At 35.2% G+C, this 22,192-nt stretch overlaps 1 protein-coding gene across 1 annotated transcript in view; it reads right to left on the reverse strand.

The window, feature by feature from the left end:
• The window catches only part of MACC1 (MET transcriptional regulator MACC1), a 29,126-nt gene extending 7,558 nt beyond the window's left edge, over positions 1 to 21,568 (reverse strand). Inside the window, 5 exon segments of the mRNA XM_036864401.1 lie at positions 1,859 to 2,080; positions 15,067 to 15,255; positions 17,944 to 19,071; positions 19,073 to 19,980; positions 21,454 to 21,568. Coding sequence (XP_036720296.1) covers positions 1,868 to 2,080; positions 15,067 to 15,255; positions 17,944 to 19,071; positions 19,073 to 19,980; positions 21,454 to 21,568 — 2,553 coding nt within the window. The 3' untranslated portion in view covers positions 1,859 to 1,867.
• Between the last annotated feature and the right edge of the window lie 624 nt (positions 21,569 to 22,192).

Consider the following 22,192-nt stretch of genomic DNA (forward strand, 5'->3'; position numbering starts at 1 on the left):
AAAACTCCTTGGGCAGGCTATATTCTCTTATCATCAAATATAAATATTAAAAGCCTTAAAGATCTTAAACCCTAATTCAAATTACCTTTGCCAGCATACCAAATACCCCAGGGTGGGTGTATTAAAAGCTCTAAAAAGATTCTGCTTTTACTTTTTAGCCAAATGGACATGTTTTATTCAGGATCCCTAAATAAAATCCTTATTCAGCTCATCCACATTACCTTTGAGGATATGGCTTTCCTTCCTTCACTCCTTCACCCTTTCCAGCCCTTCATCCTGGCTCCCTGCATCTCCTGAGCTCTCCTCCTGCCTGAGGGCTTCAGTGCATTGAGGAACTGCCTCTTCCAACCTCCCCAGACCAGAAGCAGTCTAATCTTCCTTCAGGCTCATCATTTCTTTACCAGGGACAACTTATCTGATCTCCCTGATCTATATGATGTCCCCCAATATCTATATCTCTTAGCTTCCCAGCCTTTCCATTGCAGCTGGTATTGCAGATGCCATTTTAGATTTAACTGTGTATTTTTTTATTATTGTCTCTATCACTTCAGCAGAATTGAAGTCAACGATCATGCTGTTTTTTCTCCATTATTAACCTCAAACATCTATGTGTCTGCCACAGAGTAGGTACACACACTCCATCTGTCAACTGAATGCCAATAAATGAATGACTATCTAAAACACATAAACATTGGCACGTGGCAGAGGATTGAACATAGGAGTAAGCACAGACCATCTCTTTATCAACTCTCCAACAGTTAGCATTTATACTGGCCCAAATTTCTATATCATCTTTGTCTTCCAAAAGCTTTAGAAGACACTCTGGTGCACACAAACACACACACACACACACGTGTTTACATGAACACATGAGCATGCACATACACAGATATCAGTGGTTTTGGTGGTTAAGACTACTGCACTCAGCAGTGATAAATCAGGTTTTTAAAAAATAACCCTTGTTTTTAAAAATCTTTGAGAGTTAAAGAACTACTCTGCACTATGATCCTGAAGAAAAAGTCCAAAAGTTAGGCAGGATTAGCTAGGTCTCAAGATGCTGGAGGAAGGTGGTGAAAATGCCAGTTGGTGGGTACAGACAACAGATTTCTGATAAATCATATGTTCCTTCTGGCAGTCTTTCACGAGATGGTACAAAAGAGCAGTGAGCTCCAATGAAAATGAAATCATTACCATTTCCCTATAAGTTTTAATATGCATTTTGATTTTTTAAAACTGTATTCCTATGTCTTACGTTTTCTTAAAAATCCAGAACGAAGTTCTGCAAACAGAAAACCTCCTTCACACTGGCTGTAGAGCCCTGAGCATCCTCTCCAGTCCTTAGTTTCTTCTCATGAAAAACAACATGTTGTTCATGCTTCAATGCTCGCAAACACCACTGAGAAATAAAAGCGATCAGGCATAGAAAGCCTGTAGCCCTGTCCCTGGCCACAGAGTATTGTTTGCTTCTCCTCTCTCCCTACCTGTCTGCTGGCAAAACTCCAGTGTTCACATTGAGAGTCTCTAGATTATCTGGGTATCTGTGTGATGTAACTATGCTAGCCGTCATTTGTTTTAACTAAAAGAAATTAAAAGTAACTTTGAAAGGGAGAGAGGGCTTTTCTTTCCCTTCTCAGCAACAAAGCAGCTTAATGTTTGCATTTGAAACATATATAAAAATGCATATTTGATTATAAAACCCATCCTTGGATTTTGTGTTAGGCTGTGCTTTCACCAGGAAAAAATATTTTTTCAAACATGAAAAAAAGTAATACTTTTCGGAGTTTCTTTCTCTTTCACACACACACACACACACCCCTTTATTTTCCTTTCTCCCCCTACTCCCTCCTCCAAAACATACCCTTCAATTCTATACTTCCTCAGAAGTGGAGAATGCAGTTGCTCTCAAAACCTCTAAAGAATTTACTAGTATTAGAGCTCCAGTTAAGTCTCGCCATTGTTTGGTCACAGGGTTTTTCATTCTGTCCAAAGCTGATTGAAGGTCTTGTAACACATCTCTGTAACTGTTTCCATAGTGAGCACTCCAAGTATAGAGAAAATCACAGGCAGGTTTCCACATCATCTATAAAGAAAAAAAAATTAAACTGGAGTAGTTTGGAAATAAATCAGAGAGGAAAATAGATGCTTTAAAAAAAGGTTTAAAAGCCTCTTAAAACTTAAAAAGAAAATGGAATACCAATTACATATATACTTATTTAATGTCACAGAAAACATGTTTTAATAACTATCACTCCTCTCTTATATTCCTGTGTTTCTAAACCTCAAGATTTAAAAAATAATGACCAGAGGTAGGGCTTTTTATTTTCTTGATTCATGATCTAAACATTGTTCATTGTCTTCATAGGAATACAAAATTCCTTGTGCAATTTTTTGATTGTAACAGATGTTATTGCGATAAACTTTTTGCTCTCTGACAGACTTTTAAGGTTAAAATAATAACTCTTTTATTGTTATGTGTCTGTGGTGATCTTTACCATACCACATATAACAAGAAGGAACTATACAGTATATCTAATGATTTAAGTCATTTTATCTGAGCGAGTCTATAAACAAGGAAAAATGTAGCTTCATGATCAAGTCAAAAGGAAAGCAAAAATATAATTCTCTAATTAAAAATAATTTAATGATACATTTTAATGACCAAAAGAAAGATGGATATTCAATACTTATTATGCTTTCCCTAAGCACCTACCCATACCAATGACCTCATTGTTTCCATAGAAATAAATGTACGCCAAAGAGGAACCTCACATACAAGGGTGTATGTAACGGTAACCAAGGCAACCAGGCTCAGAGAGAATAGAGACAAAGGCCGACCAAATAAGACAAATTGTGGAATACACACACACACACACACACACACACACACCCAGGTTAAAATACATTTTCTCTAGGAAAACAACAAAATGATCTCTGCACTTGTAATTGAAATATTTGGAATATAAACTTTGTTACTTGCTACTTATTTGGGTTCCCTAAACTAATTCATTTGTGATTTTATCACTTTCAAAGTGAAGGAACACAGATCGTTAGCTACATATTATACAGAGTTGCCCTCTTAAAACAGAGCCTCAATTAACAGTAATATCACATGATAAAGGGCCTTGGGATATAATCCTTCACCTTCCACTGATATCCCCATATACCCTACAATTGAAGTTAAAAGAATGAAAGACCTAAATAAGGAGTTCTGTTATGTTTCAATCAATCTATATGAAAGGCTATGCATCAGGCTCAAAGGATAATTTGATGTTATTTATCCAATTAGCATTCCTGGGGAGCCATGAACACCCATATTTTCACCTCTCTAGACAACGCTCGAGTCTTCAAGGTATTGAATGGAAGATAATTATCAAAGTTAAACCCTATCTATGTGGTCATAATGCAGCAACAGAAATCATCCCATATTTCTGTATATAAGCTTTATACTCACCAAGCTGATTTATAAAGAACTGTGAATGAGGTGTTCTCTCATCTATTTTTCTGAATATTCACATTGAAACCAAACCTTCCAAAGAGTAAGTCCCACTAATACTCTGCAATGGAAGATGAGTTGAGGCATATTAATAGAGCCTTTTTGGCAGATTCAATCTTGCCTATCACTGCTAAGATGCAAAAAAGCACTAAATGAGTAGATTATTCTGTAGTGGGAATAATCCCGTGACCCACTGTAAAAGCTTTGAGACCTGTATTCTATGTTGCATTCATTTAAAATTCCCTGATGTTCAACTAGCTGTTACATTATTTTTCAACTTGTTATATATTGTTTAAAATAATAGTGTTTATAGCTAAAGTCTTCTAAGACTTTATTCTAAGCCCCTTACTGACTGAGTCTGATAAAAAGATGTATTTGAAGATATTTTATGATAAACAGCAACTGAGAGCATTTCAGTACCAAGATAATGGCACAGTATCACAGAAAACAGATGTCTCTTAAGAATTGCAAATGGGTAATTTACAGGTTGTGCACTACAGTGCAGATTCAAAGTACACACCTTCACTAACTTTCCTGGGTAGAAAAGCTCTGCATCACATATCTTGCTGCAGCACAGTGCATAGCTATGTATAGAAAAGGCCTGAGGCATACTCAGTCACGAAGCAGCCCCTTGCTGCTGTCAGAAGCAGGAAATACACCAAGGTGATATGGGAATTAGAAACTACAGATTCAGAAGTCCAATGATACATTTACCCACTTACTTAGGCAGAGGGCCACATAATCTCCTCAAGTTTGGCAATTTGTACTGATAGCAGAACAGTATGGTCAGGTCTTGCAATTCAGAGAAATGTGGAAAGATTGCTGAGTCCTGGACCCTAATTAGGACCTCTGAAAGTGTAAAAAGACTTTCCAGGAGTCCTCTGTATTAGTCAGAAATACAAGGAGGCATATTGCCCTACACTCATTGGAGATCCCCTGGAGTCTAAACCATAAGCTACCTAGAAATAGGTACAGTGGCTTTGGGCTAAAAATACTATGGCAATGGTAAACTGCATGATTTATACTAAAATATGAGCACATTTTGCATCCCATTTTTGCTCCTCTTTGCAGCAAATTTAGCCTGAATATTCCTTCAGCGCAAAATTTGTTCTGCTATATATAACATCATTGGTGGCTCTCAATACAGATGACAGAGAAACACCACTGTAGTACACATACAGTGAAAATATTTGAAATACGTTGTTGTTCATTAATTAATTATTTCACTTGTTAAATCAAAATTACTGAGTTACTGCTATAAGGAATGTTGTTACAAAAAGGAATAAAACGTTGATATATAGCAGGGCTCTTGTTTTTAGAAACTTTAAAGCATGGAAGGGAGATAGATACTTGCACAAACACTGGCCCAGTGTATGAATAGACAGGGTTTGATAGTAAATAATGATTGAGAAAAACTCAAAAATTACTTGCACATTCTAATTCAGTGTAAGAAAAAAAAGGATAGTTCCATCAACTGAGAAGCACTATGGTGTAACAGAAAGAAAGATGAGTTTTGATTTCAGAATCCTGGGTTCACATCTGATTTCCGTTGGGTATTGGATGGGTCAGAGTAAATTTATCAACTTATCTGAGCTTTGAATTTTTTAATCTATAAAATATGGATAATAATCTCCATGTCTGTGTCCAAAGTACCTCATGAAGTGTCTGGCATATTGTTTGCATTTAATGCTTTTCAACAGGATATGGTGGAAAGTGGATACTTTTTGGGCGAGGGAAAGATAAGCAGTCGGATTTTAGCCTTACTGAGTTTGAAGTAAAAAGGGGCTCTCTCTTATTTCCAATAAGAAATTGGAATAGAGAGATGATCTCCAGGGAGCAGGCAAGGGTTTAGCGTCCCTCGTGCTAAAATGATGGTGAAAAGCATGAGAGTAGAGGAAAATGCCAAGGAGGAAAAAAAAAGGGATGAAAAATTTAACCTTTAATTAAGTCTACAGTTAGGGACCACAACTAAGAAAGAGAAGCAATAAAAGGATGGAGAGAAGCTGGTGTCAGAGTAACAGAAAAGGAAGCAGATTGCTTCATGTTGCGAAAGTTAAGGGCTGATAGTATCCCCCAAAGGACATTCAGTGGTTTGCTGGAGCTGGTTCACACCAGCCTATTGTTCATATAGCCTCCCAATTCCATGTTCAGTGACATCACATCGTAAGATTAAAATCATCCATGTTGGGAGTTTTTACACCAAGGAAATGGGCAAAAGCTATAAGTTAGGGCTTTTCCGCCCTTGAAGAACTTGTAAAACATCTACCAGCATGGCCCTCACTGAGGACATCTCTTTTCTGTTACTTCTTCTGCTACCTCGAACATCAAGTGATGTGGAAACATGAAAGAAAACTGAGAAAATTCAGGATTTGGGCAATTGATAGGACTTTGGTAACCTTGGAGGAGGCAGTTTCAAGAGAGTGGTGGAAGGCAGACTGCAGGTATGAGCAGGTGCCAGGGAACTGGAAGCCACAGAACAAATGGGTCATGTCTGGAATTTGGAAGTTAAAGGAAGAGAGACAAAGCTAGAAGTAGAAGCAGTGGAAAATGAAAGTATGTTTAAAAGGAAAAAGTCTGTATAAAGTAATATTAATTGAAAGGAGAGTTTGGTTTGAATCCTAACTTAGCCAGATGGAGAATTTAGGGTTGTTGAGGACTAGAGAGGTAGCAAACGTAACATACTCAAGGAGAAAAGTTAACTTTCTTTAGACAGAAAATACATAAACACAGACAAACATTAAAATATTTATGGAGTTGGGGCATGTAACTAAGGGGTCAAGTATCAAGAAAAATAGAGAAGGAATGGGTTCAAAAGCGTATGTTGTAGTTATGCGCTTGATACACTGATGAAAAATATTAAGAACTATGTTTTCCCTCAATAAGCAAATCTCTGCCAGGCAGAGTAAATACAACTTTTTCTATACTGAGATTGCCTTAACAAAGCCTGACAGAAGTCCAGCTTTCATCAATGCAACAGTCTAATCAGTTGTTTGTCATCCTTTGCGGTATAGATATATGACATCTGGACTCAAGTTCTGAAATACTTACATTTTTCTTCAGCATTTTTTTATTTTCTAAGATCATTCTATTTTCGTACTCAGCAAGTGAACATATGTTATCACAGGCAAAGGCACAAAAGGTAACTTCCATACATTAATTAACTACAGACTTTATGAAATTATGTCCAAATATACATACACATTAAGGCCACAAAGGATTCTAAACTTTGTAATAAATTAAAGAGAAAATGAAATCGTTTTCTCCAGAAAAGTTTGAATGAGTAAAATAAACAATTTTCTTTCCGGAATGATCTAAGTTAAGTTCTCTAAAACTGGAAATGAGTTGTGGACTGCCAAGATCTCTTCCAGGTTTACGTTATTTTATACCTATTCAGTGGTCTAAAAATAGTTCTTCCTCTCTTGCTCAGTGTTATGCTTTAATGGAAGATACGCAGAAACGCTGCACTAATGCTTTGACGAATCAAAAGGAAAGCATGCTCTTCAGGGTTTGTTTTTCTTGAATTACTGCTGATCACAAAACAACTTCCATCAGCCTTCTTATCTTTATCACAAATATTTGACACACAGGCATCATTCTTGCCCATTTACTCTTAGCTTTTTGATGTTAAGTTCATGGTGTTTATGGGTTCATCTTTGAATAAGAAGCATGAGGCTAATAAAAGCGGAGAGTTATTAATTTCTCATCTATGTGCTTTGATCTCTTTATATAAAGGGCAGCAGCGTCAGTAGGCATTTAATCTACCAAAGCTGAGCAGTTTCTAAGCTCCCAGAATTTGTGTAGTAGGAATATGTCTTTGGTTTATCTTCCAGATACTAGAGGACAAATAAGAAGGTAAAGGAGCAATGAAAAAGTAATAAGTGGGATGCCAAAAGAAATGAAATGGAATAGAGATTTAAAAAAAAAAGTTTTCCAAATTTAGAGTGCTTGTTTCCAAAAGCCAATCAGACTCACTAGATAACGAAATGCAACATGAACAAAAGCAACTCAAATTTGAGCAAAGCATTCTATGTCTTTTTTTAGCTCATAAAATATGAATAGTATAAAGAATGCAAGTGGTTTTAACTACCTTTAGATAATTACATTTTGCCACATTAAAGGATTAATAATCCACCTAGTTTCCTCATAAAACTATTGGAGCAACGTTTTATTTTAAGTACAATTATCTGAAGAAGTATCAAGGCAAATTTGTCTCATTAATGATTATTATATGCATTTTATCTTCAGTGCATCATTTACAATATCGAGGTGGGCCTTCCATCACCTGTAATTGGTAACTACATAAACATTATTGAAATGAGGTTGCCGTTATCTTTAGAAAAGAAGGGAGACTAACATATCTGGGGTTCTTATTTCCTTAGAAAGGAGACGGTACTTGAACTTGGTTAAAACTTGACCTAAGATTTTCTTGGAAAAGTCTCTTTGGGCACAGCCAGCTGTGTTTGCTCTAGAAATAACCACTCGAAACTTCAGGGGTTAAGCATGAGCCACAGGAAGACAGAGGACCCATTCCTTACTACTGCATCAAAATAGTCTAACATCTTAGGAGAACCAGCTGGCTAAGCTATTCCAACCAATTCTTAATTAGGAAGAGAATACAGGTCACCTGGTTATAAATCCGAGGCCATCTCACTATTGTATTGCAACAAATTTATTTCAGTAGTAAACAGTTTTAATAAATGCTAATTTTAGTCTTATAATTAGCTGGGCTTTGGTTTTCTGAAATTTCCTATTGTTTGTGATCCCTAACAATAAACCTTAATAAAGAAAACTCTAAAATCGAATTCAAATATTAGTGTCTCTAAATACATTTTTAAATACCTTTGTAATATTTAACCTAATATGATTATTACTTCTGTTTGATTTTCAGTGTGGTAATCAGATATATAATGCAGAATTAAACCAAAGATCATAGGAATACAATGTGTTACCCCATGTATTACACTGTGATATCTTTTTTTCTTTATTCCATCATCTCAAAAAATGGAGTATGTTTTCGGAATTAAAGATTATAGCACAAAGCATTACAGCACTGTACAAATTAAACAATGATAATCTAAATATTATGTCACTGTGCCAGATCTTTAATATAAACAATGAAGATTTGAGAAATTATTCTATACATTTTACCAATGGTAGATGAATTTCCATGTAATACTTTCCCCTTTTTTAAGAAATTATAAATATACTTCTTACTGTAAAAGAACAGCAAATCATAGATTTAAGTACTAAGGCTAGAACTGAGCCAGGCCCAGATACAGAACCAGACAATGCCACATCCCTGTAAGCAGAATCCAGGCATTGCACTGTGAGTCGGAAAATCAGAAAATCATAAGACTTGAAGGACATTCCTTTTACCTTTTGCAAGAGATATTTTCCAAGGAAAATTAAATGTTGTTAAGCCAGTAAGAAAAAGCTGGTCAGCCAGGATTTTTTTTCTCGTTTTTTCCATGCATTACCATTCTGCCAGTTTCTCAGAAGAGAAGGCTTAAAATCACTGCTGACTTTCCCCTTACCTACATTCTTTCTATAGTTACTCTCCACTATATTACTAAAAAATTAGTATGCTTTACTCCCTTTTCCAAAATCACTCAGTGTCACACAGTTGTCAAATTCACCTCTTCCTCTTAGACAAAATAAATAATAATAACATATATTTAGCTATTACAATGTGCAAAGCATTTTCCCAAATATTTCACATATATTATCTCACTTAATCCTCCAAACATCTGATGAATACGATAGTATTATTACTATCATTTTACAAAAAAAATGATTTTTTTACAAAAGAAAAAAAAGATTCCTAAAAAAAGTCAAATGACTTGTCCAAGGTCTTAGGGCTAATAGATGGTAGAGCTGGAACAGAAATCCAGACAAAGAATCTTAACCTCTGCTCTGGCAGTCATTCAAGACTCTCCAAAATACATATATCCAACCATGTCTCCCCATAATTAATAAGATGCACTCTCTCCTGAAGCCCACATATTCTCCTCAGTGGTCTCTAGAAGTCATTGTATCCAGAAGCACTGAAATCCCCTTCTAGTCCTCTCCAATTATTCAAATGTTACCCATCCTTCAGGACTAGGATGTGCCCTCTGACAGCTCCTGCCTCTTTGATCTTCTTTCATTTAGTTAACTCTGAAAGGATTTATCATCAGCAGAGCAAGAGAATAACTGTGTGTAAAACAAACCTGGATTTAAATCCTAGTTCTGTCACTTAACAACCATGTAATTCTGAATAGCTTACACAAATGCATTCACTCTCAGTTTGCATATCTGTAAAAAGAGGATGGTTCTAACGTCTTGCTTACAAACTTTGTTAAAGTAAATGAGATATTGCAAAGAAAATGATCATAATGATTAGATGACACACAGTAAATATGCAATAAATTGCAACAACTATTATCATTCTCATTATTAGTTATATTTACTTATTTCAGCATCTAATCATATACTTCTTTAAAATATAACAATTCAAATATTAACAGTTTATCCCAATTCCCATGCCAAATGAAACTTGGCTTTAGAGAAAAAAAATCATATTTTTCATTCTCTTTGTGTTTGTTGTAGCTCCTAGGGATGCTGAGAACTGATAATGCTGAGAACTGATAATCCCAGAAAACATGTTAATTGTATGGATTAATTTAATACTGAAAGCAAGGATACAGAGGCAAGATTCTAAAAAAGTAGGAAGAACTCCATACAGAATTTTTATTCACCTATAAAAGTACTAATAAAATTAGCTGTTTGAGGATTACCTACTTTCCCATTTTTAATCTAGACTTAGAATAAAGTGCTCTGAACACTACAGCTGTCAGTTATAGAGAATGAGGAGGGAAAAGATTGTAGCTAGAAGATAGAACAGAGAATTAGATCCTCACTGATTAAGTACAGATGGCAAGAAGACATAAATATATCTTGCTGGTTACAGCTGTCTATAGGTGAGCGGTTTCTGAGATGAAAAAATATTACAATTAGGAATGTCCACTTCATTGGGCTTTCATAGGGAAGATGGCCCATTCTGATAAGTCAAATAAGAAATCAGCCTCAACAGGTTTATTGGAGCCCAGTGGGCATTGGTAGTAGGTAATTTAAAAGGGGAAGTGAAACTTTAGTGTCCTTAGTGAATAAATGTCCATATTGAATAAGAGCGAAAGAGCATAATCTTTATTGTTAGGCAGGGAACCAAGGTGAGAGAGTTGTTAGGGAAGTTATTATCATATATGGTAATAATCTCCAGAAGGTTAAGTAAAGAGTACCTAATTTAGGACTGTGAATATCTTGGTCCTGAAATCCCCAGCATTTCCACTTGTAAAATACAACTGTTTTTAAAATGGGCTATTTTTCTAATATTTTATTGATATCTATTTTTTTTTAATTAAAGCTCAGAAAAATTCCAATGAATTTTTACTAACTTTCACAGGAAAATCTTGGCAAGAGTTAACCATCTTTGTATAAGCATAAATAGATTTTTTTCCCAAAAGAAATACTCTGAAAAACATGTTTTGCTTATAATCATATTCCAAGTTTTATAATTTTGCTTTCACGTAGGAATTACAATGCCATCAGAAAAGCTGAGTAACTTTTCTTAAAATTTTACTTAGGGAGACAGTTAATTTAAAAGCGTCTCAGAAGTCTCCAGAGAGAGGCTTTTTTTCATCTTAGAAAAGAATAAGGGAAAGTGGCGGGGGGTGGTGGTAGTGGTGGTGTGATGAATTGGGCTATTGGGATTGACATGTATACACTGATGTGTATAAAATTGATGACTAATAAGGACCTGCTGTATAAAAAAATAAATAAAATAAAATTCAAAAATTTTTTTAAAAAAAGAAAAGAATAAGAAGTGGTCAAAAGTACTGAAGAAAAATCTGACATACTACTAATAATCCATTCTTTAATTGGCTGACGCTTGATGAAGATGTTGAGGCCAATTTTGATAGTATCCTATCATAGCTTGAAAAAAGAAAAAGTGAAATGAGTTGCTTAAACTCCCCATCCTAACCGTAACTCCCAGCTCTGCCACTCAGCCACTATATTGGATTTGGACTGGCTGGTCAGAGTATAATGGTTAAAGTGCAAGGACCCCAAAGTCAAGGTTTGTGCTCCAAACCTGGTTCCATGACTTCCTAGCTACGCATGGTTGAGCAAGTTACTTAGCCTCCCTACAGCTTAGATATCATGAGTATCTGCCCCACAAGTTTTTGTTGAAAGGATTAAATAAGTTAATTTTTGAAATGTTACTGGAATAGTGCCTGGCACAGAGTAAGTGCCAGATAACTATTAGAAAAAATAAAAATAGAACAAAGGAAAAAGGGAGAAGTTGAAAAGCAAGGAAAGTGAGTGAAAAGAACCTGACTGTAGACATTGGCACACATAGGAGGAAATTCTCTAAATGTGTGCCCACTGAGGAAGTGAGATAAAGGAAATAAAAGCAGCATGGGAACCACAAGAACTTGTTATCTCCCTGCCCCAATTTCAATTCCCTCCCTCTGTACACCCTACCCAGAACTAATATAAGTGTGTTTTGAAATCAACTGCTTAACTTGTAAATTGATCATATTTAAGAATCATCTCCTTCCTAGGAGAAAAATACTGTACAACTATTTTTTTTTCAGAGAGATGGAAATCAGTATACATTTACCCTTTACTTTACATGGCCTAAAAGGTAAAGATTCTCATAGATTATCTGGAATAGCTTCAGGCCAATATGCCATGAATTATTTTCTAAACATTTAACAATATGCATCAAAGTGATGATTGTTAGTGTTAATCCCAATAAATTGAACAATAGCCCCTAGAAAGACACATAGGGGCTTTCCTTTCTGCTTCTGAGTGTTTATCAGCCTCAGGCATAGACTTAGTCATTTGTGATTTGGGCTGTGCAAAAGTAAATAAAGGAAAAGTAGCATGTTTGTTGGCCTCCGTGAAGACTTGGGGGAGGACAAACTGTAAACAACCACAATCAGAGAGAAGTTGGATACTTAACAAAAAACTCTTTGATAAATAACACTTCGATAAATAACTCTAAATAAAACCTTTTTAAAAACAGAGCTTATTAAGAAAAAAATAAGTCCTGATTTCAATTAGACAACATTTTTTAAAAGATTTTTTTTTAGAGCCATTTTAGGTTCACAGCAAAATTGAGAGGAAGGTATAGAGATTTCCCGTTTATGCCCTGCCCCCCACATGCACAGCCTCCCCATTATCAACATCCTTCACCACAGTGGTATATTTGGTACAACTGATGAATCTACACTAATATATCATAATCACTCAAAGTCCATAGTTTACTTTAGGGTTGACTCCCAGTGTTGTACGTTCTATGGGTTTAAACAAATATAAAATGTTATGTATCCATCATTATGGTATCATATTGAGTATTTTCACTGCCCTAAAAATCCTCTGTGCTCTGCTTATTTATCCTTCCCTCCCAACCCCTGACAACTGCTGATCTTTTCACTGTCTCCATAGTTTTGACTTTTCCAGAAGGTCATATATTTGGACTCGTACAGTATATAGCCTTTTCAGATTGGGTTCTTTTGCTTAGTAATGTGCTCTTAAGGTTCCTCCATGTCTTTTCATGGCTTCATAGCTCATTTCTTTTTAGTGCTGAATAATATTCCATTGTCACACAATATTCCATTGTACCACAGTTTATTTATCCATTCACCTACTGAAGGACATCTTGGTTTCTTCCAGGTTTAGTAATTACGAATAAAGTTGCTATAAACATTCATGTGCAGGTTTTTGTGTGGACAAAAAGTTTTTAATTCCTTTGGATAAATACCAAGGAGCATGACTGATGGATCATATACCAAGAGTATGTTTCATTTGCCAGAAACAGCCAAGGTGCTCCAAAGTGATTGTATATTCCCACCAGCGATGAGTGAGGGTTCCTGTTACTCCATATCCTCAACAGTATTTGGTGTGGTCAGTGTTCTGGATTTTGGCCACTCTAATAGGTATGTAGTGGTATCTCAATTACACAATTTTCTAGTCAGTTAACTAAAATATCAGAGTAGCATATCACGCACAGTACTGTTCCTTTTTTATTTCTTAAAGATTTCTCATTTTTAGCTCACTCAGTAAAAACTGATCTGTAGGTTTAGGTTGTAACGCCCTTCTTAGTATATAGAGATAAATGTAATCTATGCAGAGGAAATATGGCTTCAGCCTTTGGCTAGTCGTGGCTAAAGAATCTTGTTTAGAGAGTCAGGTTTCAGGAAACCAGAAGCCAGCCTGCTGAGACTTCCACTGTAGCTGCTAGAATTCAAATCAAGTCAAACTTGATTTGACTCTTGACCCTTCATGGAAAAGGTTGTCTTGTCCTGCACACCCAGCTGACATAGTTACTTCAAAGTAAGAAAATTTTCTCAAGAAATTAATACCCACTTCTATGCTTAAAAAGGAAGTAGAGAATACAGCTTTTGCCTCCTATCAAGTCATCATCTAACTAGAGAGATAATCTTTCCTTAACTGAAATATCTTGAAAATGTTTACACTCATGTGAGAGAAAGATACAGAATATTTTATACGTGCTCATCACTGGAATATTTTTATTTAAGTCAATAAAAACTGACTCACATTTCTTTATGGTATTAAATAGAGAAAATATTTATCTAACTTACACCTAATAGTATACTTTTGTTTTAATATTAATAAAAAATTTGCATTTTAAATATTTACTTTGTTCAGGGCTTCCCTGGTGGCGCAGTGGTTGAGAATCTGCCTGCCAATGTAGGGGACATGGGTTCGAGCCCTGGTCTGGGAAGATCCCACGTGCCGCGGAGCGACTGGGCCCGTGAGCCACAATTGCTGAACCTGCGCGTCTGGAGCCTGTGCTCCGCAACAAGAGAGACCACGATAGTGAGAGGCCCGCGCACCGCGATTTAGAGTGGACCCCACTTGCCGCAACTAGAGAAAGCCCTTGCACAGAAATGAAGACCCAACACAGCCATAAATAAATAAATAAATAAAATTTAAATATTTACTTTGTTCTACATGCTGTCATTCTGTATTTGATGTCTATAGTTATTGTATGCAAAATTGTAAAGGAGATAATGCTCGTAGATATCTCTAGCTATCATTACCAATGAACCCCACACCACCTACTCTCTTAATGCTTTTTGTCACCAAACATTATTTACCACTAATGACTAAGTCTGTGCCTGAGGCTGATAAATACTAATTATTATGCCCTTTTTCCTTGTCATGACTGGGCTCCAACTCTTCCCTTCAAAGTTTATCTGTTCTCTGCCTCAAGTTATTATAGCCCTACATACTAACTGCCTATTTAATTTGGTCAATTTATTTGATAAAAGGCCATGGAGATATGCAATCCAATAGGAGAAACATCAGTATATCTTAAAGGTTCTTAATACCTTTAAAGAGTGATGTGTGTATATTTCAGATAATATCAATGGTTATAGGGGCAGTGACTTCAGCTAGTGGATCCTCTAGGACACTCAATCAATCCACGTATGCAGGGCACTCTTGATTGCATTTGATTTACCTGGTCTGCAGTTTTTTACTATTTAGACAAATAGAAATCTTACCTCTACAGCAACATCTCCAGCTTTTCCTTGGTGAGGAATTTCATATGTCTCCATTTGTCGCTTTGTGAGTCGTACTAACTCTTCAGCTAGTTTCCTCCGGCCTTTTCCAAGCCTGACAGCTGAAGTCAGAATAGCAGCCTCTTGGACGAGATGTGCTACTAACCCCTGACAATCAATCTTCAGCAGAGCCTGCAGCAACAATTGCATGTCATAATTAAAAGCAACTAATTTGAGCTTTTTTCTATAAATTAAATTTGTCATTACATATTCTGGAAACTGGCATCCTTTTTCTCACCACACATATATTTGAATTTTCTAAAATTCAAAGAGTTGATTTACTTTTTAAGCAAATCCAATAAGCAAAGTATAGAGACCACAACTAGACCAGAATTAGGGGAGATTTAGGACTAACTCATTAACTAATTATAGGAGCTTGGGTAAACCACTGAATTAATATATTTCTTAATATCCTTAATTACAAAAGGAAGAAGTTGAATTAGCCACTTCCAAAGATACCCTGAGGTTTTAGCAGTCAATAATTTATCAACCCAGGGATGATTATTTACTATACGAACAGTAATTACTTTCCTTACCAGAGGACGGGCTACAGGATTTCTATAGAGTGAGCACACAGTTGCTGGTAAACATTATTCTATTTTTTTTAATCAAAATGTGATTTAAAACTTCCCAGAATCATATGTATTGCATAAAAATGAAACACTCCAACAACCTTGAACAAAGCTATTGATATTTATGACTTAAAAAAAATTTACTCTCTCCCTTCACCCCCAGTGTAGTTTTGCTAAATTTAAATCTCAAGGTATCAAATATAAAACACTGAGGTTTCAACAATGCACAGTGGAAAACCTTCAGACTCTTTCTTCCTTAATTAAGCATCTGAGCTTTGTCAGTCACCATGCATGTTTTAAAACAAGTCTATGAGTTTCTCTTTTTCCTTGAATATATTTTTAAAGTACGAGATTAGATTTATCTATCTCTTTTCTGTTCAAATAAAAATGTTCAGTAGTCCTTCATCATTTAATGGCACTTAAAAGCTTTATCATTATAAAACAATAAGTAAAAATGAATTACCAAGTAAGTACACTTACTATGCAAATAAAGTTTCAAGGGATAGCCGCTATACAATATGCTTCATTGTCTTCTGGTCAGATAGCCAGGCCTTAGCTCTTTCCATTCAGAAATTCTGAAGCCTCCACTGAGGCACAGTATAAAATTTTAGGAACTACTCCCTTGAATGAGCTCTCCACCAGCACTGTCTAGTTAGTCACCAAAGCTACTCAATTATCATACACCAACATAGAGCAGGTGTAACCAGGTTTAAACTTTCAGATCGTTTGGCCAATATACCCTTTTTTGCCACTAAGAGAAGCAAGAAAGCAATTTTCAATTCAGACTTTCATGGCTCCATGCTGAACATGAGCTATGAGAGGTAATGAGCTATTGCAAAATGCATGTGCAGCTTCAACCAGGTAGATCAGCCAATGACTGTAAATGGCCTGGGGTAAGTGAGAATGCAGCACACCATCATAAAACCACCTATTTAACAATCAGATATTGGGCTTTAAAAATTCACCCTTCACAGTATCACTGTAGAAACATAAAAATAACAGAAGGAGAGGGATTGTTTTATATATATAGTTCTTTATTATATAAATTATTGTTAACATCACAGAATAAATTTCTCTCCAAAAATTTCTCTCCTCCTTTTGCACTTTGGTTAAAACTTTGCTCCTCTACATGAACCTGCCTCATCTATGTGAAGATCTACATCTCTTACAGAGCACCAGCTTTGCACAGTTATAGTGATATTTACTACGCACCAACATACGTACTCAAACAAATATTTTTACACACATACATGCATTGTTAATACCTTTGTTTCAGGAAGACATAGTGGTTTTACGTGTGGCTTTGGAACCAAAAAGCTTTCAAATCCCATCTCTGATACTAACCAACTGTCAGAACTTGGGCAAGTTGCCCAACCACCCAAGACTCGGTTTCCTCTATTTGAAGATGAAGATACTAACCAGACTTACCCCGTAGAGTGGTTAAAATGGTTAAATGAGAGAGCATGTATAGAATGTTGGGGACAGTGCCAAACACATAGAGAACCCTAGAGAAGTGGTATATATCATTATTATTATTTATACAGTCACATTTTAGCCATTTTTAGAAATAATGCTCTTGATTTCTTTTTTTTACTTTTATAAAATATTGAATTTCTACATTTAAGGCAAAATAGTTCTTCATCTTTTTTATAGATCTCTGCTGAGCCTTATACTGGGGTGAATGCTATGTTGAAAAAAAAAAAATCCTAAGAGTCCTATTAAAACATGAAGACTAAGAAGGGAATTAGCAATATAATTTTTGGATTGTGATGCATTGCATACAGAGAATGAATATTAAATTTCTAAAGTTAAAGACATTAGTGATATATCTAAAAAACACTAAAAAGTGAACCTATACCAATGGCCAAGTTAACTAGTTTTGTTTCAGTTTGCTCTTATTTACTTTCATGTAATTGGAGCTCCTCTGATATTTTAAGAGCTATCTAAATATTTGAAAAACGAAAAGAAGGGATCTCTTAACTGTTATGCTCTAGCACAAACAGAATCTTTAATCTTCCATTAAAGGATGATCCTTGGGGGCCCAGTTTCTGGGAAAATCACAATTGAATGTCAAATCTAAGAAACCAGTTATATGATCTTGTAGGCAAAGCTCTATATTTGCTGTAAAGTGACTTCAATTTACTTGAGACTGCTGAGAATTTTTTAACTACTCTCATATGTTTACTTATAAATATTGCCAATAAAGTTCTCTATGGTAAATAAATTACTGTGATCAAGCAATACTCACCACAGTAAGTTCATAAAGAAATTTCCTGGTATTTCTATCTGCATGACAATCTTCCTTTAACTTATTTACAACATAAGAAACTTTTTCTGATTCTTTGTCTGCTTGTATTCGATCAAAATCTTCCAGTGCCAGATGTGAGTAACCTAGGACATCAGCTAAAACTTTCCAATCATAAACTTTTTCTGACACCAAGGTCAATACAACTGAGTAGATGTAAGTCAGTTTTTTAAGAGGCAGGGTAATTTGTTTAAGAAGATTCCTGGTTGTGAAGACATTCTCTGACATAGACATTACTTGTTCCTTTGCAATCACCTTGACATTTTTGCAATGTAAAAGTCCAATCTTACCTCTCAGGACTCCCACATACCATTCTTTCACTTTGGACTGTCCAATGGCTTTTACTTTACCTTCTCCAAGAAGAGCTATTGTGTCCCCTTTGAAATATTCAAGTAAGTAGTCAATCTTGCTTTGTCTTAGCACTGTCTTCAGGGTTACCCCATAGTTGGCAAAGTTCAAATTTTTGTTTTGAAATGTAGGATATTTAACATGCACTGTTGGTAATAAAGGAGCAGACTTGATTTCCTTCTCCTTCTGCAAATCACCTGGCAGATTTGAGAGGCTTTTTAGGTTTGGGGCTGGATCAGGTGAAGTAATAAAGAACTGTGTAACTGGTCTACCATTGGGAGGCTCCACCTGAACACGGAAAACTAACAAGTGCATTTCTCTGGAGTCAACTAAAGAGAATAAAAATTGTTGATGAACTACTTGACCTGATTGCAACTGCTTTTGTTTAATTCCTTTCCCTTTTCCTTCTACCTTTACTTCAAAATTAGGATCACATGAAAAGACAGAAATACTTAAATCTTGTGGCTTTTCAAGTAAGAAGGAATGCTTCCTCCAGAGCTGAAACACAACTGGAGATGTGTTGTGTTTCCCACCCTTCTTAATATCAGAGATTATAAGCCTTCCTGTCATATAACTATGTCCACAAACTGTGAAAATAACAGCGAAACTGGGATGGATATATTTGGGCCCATAAATTCCAACTGAGGTGGTTTTGTGGATATAATTCCAAATGGTGGCAGCTGGTGACTGAGTACCTTTAGTTTGTGCAGCAACCACTAGATAACATCGCCTGACTCAATTCTACTAGCTTGACTTGGATGGTGTCTTTATAAATGTAGCAATTGTTTAATACTTTGAAAGGGCCTTCTTTACCCAGGCCGTGAAAACACACCACTTCTGTCATGACTTGGCTGAAAGGATCCTCTTTCACTTCAGCTCCAGTTTTCGACTCTAGCAAAATGGCTTCCATGGTGTTAAGGTTACCTAACATGATTTCCAACAGTGGGCTTACAGTGCATGAAAGATCATGGTTAAGCATCTGTGGAGGATCTAGAAAAGCCCTTAGAGATACCTCTTGGTATTCTCCCACAGCTACATGGCCTTGGGGCACATGAACAGTGATAACTGGTTCAGGTAATTGTACTGACCCTCCCTGGTAGTTTAATTTGCAAACTATTGTAGTCTCTGCAACTTGTGTTTGGGCCCATCCAGGACTCTGATTAATTGTATTCAAATCTAGGCAGGAGCGGGCCAGGTGCCGTTGACTTAACCAAGCCATTTTATAAGCCTCTCGATCATTTTGAAGCCATTCTAAGTCTTGTTCTAAGATCTGGTCAGAGTTATGTATATTCTGATGGGCATGTGCTGTGTCATCTAAAATGTCCAAAAGTTCTGAAACACTTTTAGATCTTTCAGATTTCCTTGAGGAAGACTGCCTAAGCAACTGATGCACGTCAAGTTCATCACCGGAGGAACCAAAAGAATTTCCAGTTTCTATTTCTCTAAAAAAAAGAAAAGGATCTTCCTTCAAGATGGAAATATTATCTCTCTTCTGGTTATTTCTTAGCTGAATTATGTCATCCAAAAATGGGTTAGATGCAGACAGTTCATTCCAGAATGGATTCGTAGCATTGGAAGCACAATTGCCATGAAGTGTGAAATCATCGGGCCAACTGAGAGGCAAACCTGGGTCTGGTTGTTATTTAAACAAAAACAAAGAAAAACAAAGATGAAGTGGCATTCTGAGATATAACCAAGATTAATTTTTATTATAGCTTAAAAATGCAAGAGTTTTTATTTGCTTTTTGATCTCCAGTCTAATAAATACTATAAAATTAATGTTAAATTTGGTCAAATTTTCATGTTGTGAGGAAAGAGAAATTGTTTTACCAGATTATTTGAGCATATGTAATGTTACTTCATCTTAAGACATTATGATTTATAAACAAATAAATGTTTAGCAATTTAGATAATAATCATTTAACACATCTTCTTGAAAATGATCCAGACTACATACATTTATGCCTTGTTTTATATTTCATTTTCATGAAAGAATACCTCCGAACAAACAGAATAATTGGTCAATTATCCAGATTTTTCTAAACATTGAATGGTTGGTCTCATTACATCTAAATTATTCATTTAATGTTTTTCTTTTCTGATAATAGTCAATATGTAAAAAATATCAAATACGTCTGTGAACGGCTAAAATAATTTGTTAAAAAATAATATGCTGAACTAGACAATCATGCATTTCTTAGACTATTTTCTGATAACTTCGTATTGATAAATTTTAATAACATTGAATTTTTTCATGAAAAATGAACATTTCATGAAAATAAACATTGAAAAAATAGACCACCATTAGATTTACTACTTGAAGGAATTCACTGAGCTTTTTCAAGTTTAAAATGGCAAAGAACAGGCTTATTACCACTGCAAAATGGAAACACGTTACTTTGGAAAGTGGGTATTTTAAGGATCAGCAACACATTAAAATACTTATATATCAACTATAGTGAATTTCTATATATCTCAAAAATCTTGAATTTTTTTATGTTTAGAGCAACTTATACTTGGTCATTTTGCAATAAAAATTGATAATGATTCTGTGGACTTTGTAAAGCTGGTGCTGCTTTAGAGAAAATGATAGCTAAAATAGAAAAATGAGTTCAAGTAAGCTTTCAGACTTTTTTGTTTAGTATATATAGAACTATACATTGATTGAAATGAGCTTTAAATGTCATATATTAAAAATCAGAAGACGCGTTTTGAAAAATAAATGTTGCATTTCTTTTATTTTTACTTTTCTTCAAACCCAGTTCTATCGAACTCTCTTAAAACTTACTTTTTCTCTGAGAATCTATTCAATTCTTTTATACTGTATTTATTAGCCCACTCCAACATACAGAGATCTCTTTAACCCCAAAATTCATTATATTTACTGCAATATACCACTCATTTAATAGTTTTTGTCTCCTCATAATATTTATTATATGTTGTTTGACTATTTTATTTTCCTCATCTTTTTAATGATAATTTAAGTATTTCCATGATAAAGTTTAGATTTTACCATTCTTTTAATCTTCTGTAGCACTTTTCAGAGGTAGTTCTCCAATAATTAGTGGTGGTGGAAAAAATTACAATAATTATAAATTCTTGTACCTGTAATATTGCAATTTTTTGAGGATTTTTGGGCTTCCACGTCAAACAAATTTCCTTCAGACGTACTTCGTGAAATTCCTCCTGACCAAAAATGGGTTTTTTCACTGGTTAACATTATTCCACTTACAAAGTAAATATAATATATATGTGTACATATATGTATATATATATATATATATATTTCTTGTAAGAATACATAAACAGGTTGGCATAGAAACCAAACTCAAAGTAATCCACATATTTAAATAGAAAACTGCATATAAAAACACTCTGCATAGGTCCTCTACTTCTGATAGGATGCTGGACTAGATATCCTGAAATAGGTATTATTACTCCATTGAAAAACCCTCAGATCCTGGATTAATACCAACAAGCAAACCTAGAAATACATTAGTGATCCTATAAAAAAAAGTAATAATGAAAATCCCAAGGATAACAAAAAGAATAGTAAGTTGAAACTTCAATAAATAGGCATTCCTTGTTTGGTGATTGGAAGTCCAAAAATCACAAAACTGGAAATTCTCCCCAAATCCTCCTGTACATTTAATGCAGTTCAAGAAAAATCACATATTATGTATATGTGTTTTTGTAACTTAGGCTTTTTAAAAATTATGTAGAAAAGCAAAGGGCTATTCAAGACAAACCAGAAGAAGAACACGATAGAAGTTATGTGTGCCGCCAGGTATCAGTATTTATTATAATTTGTGCTAAGTAAGACAATGTGGATTTGGAACAGAAA

The sequence above is a fragment of the Balaenoptera musculus genome, chromosome 9 (genome assembly GCF_009873245.2).
Source record: "Balaenoptera musculus isolate JJ_BM4_2016_0621 chromosome 9, mBalMus1.pri.v3, whole genome shotgun sequence".
NCBI lineage: Eukaryota > Metazoa > Chordata > Mammalia > Artiodactyla > Balaenopteridae > Balaenoptera > Balaenoptera musculus.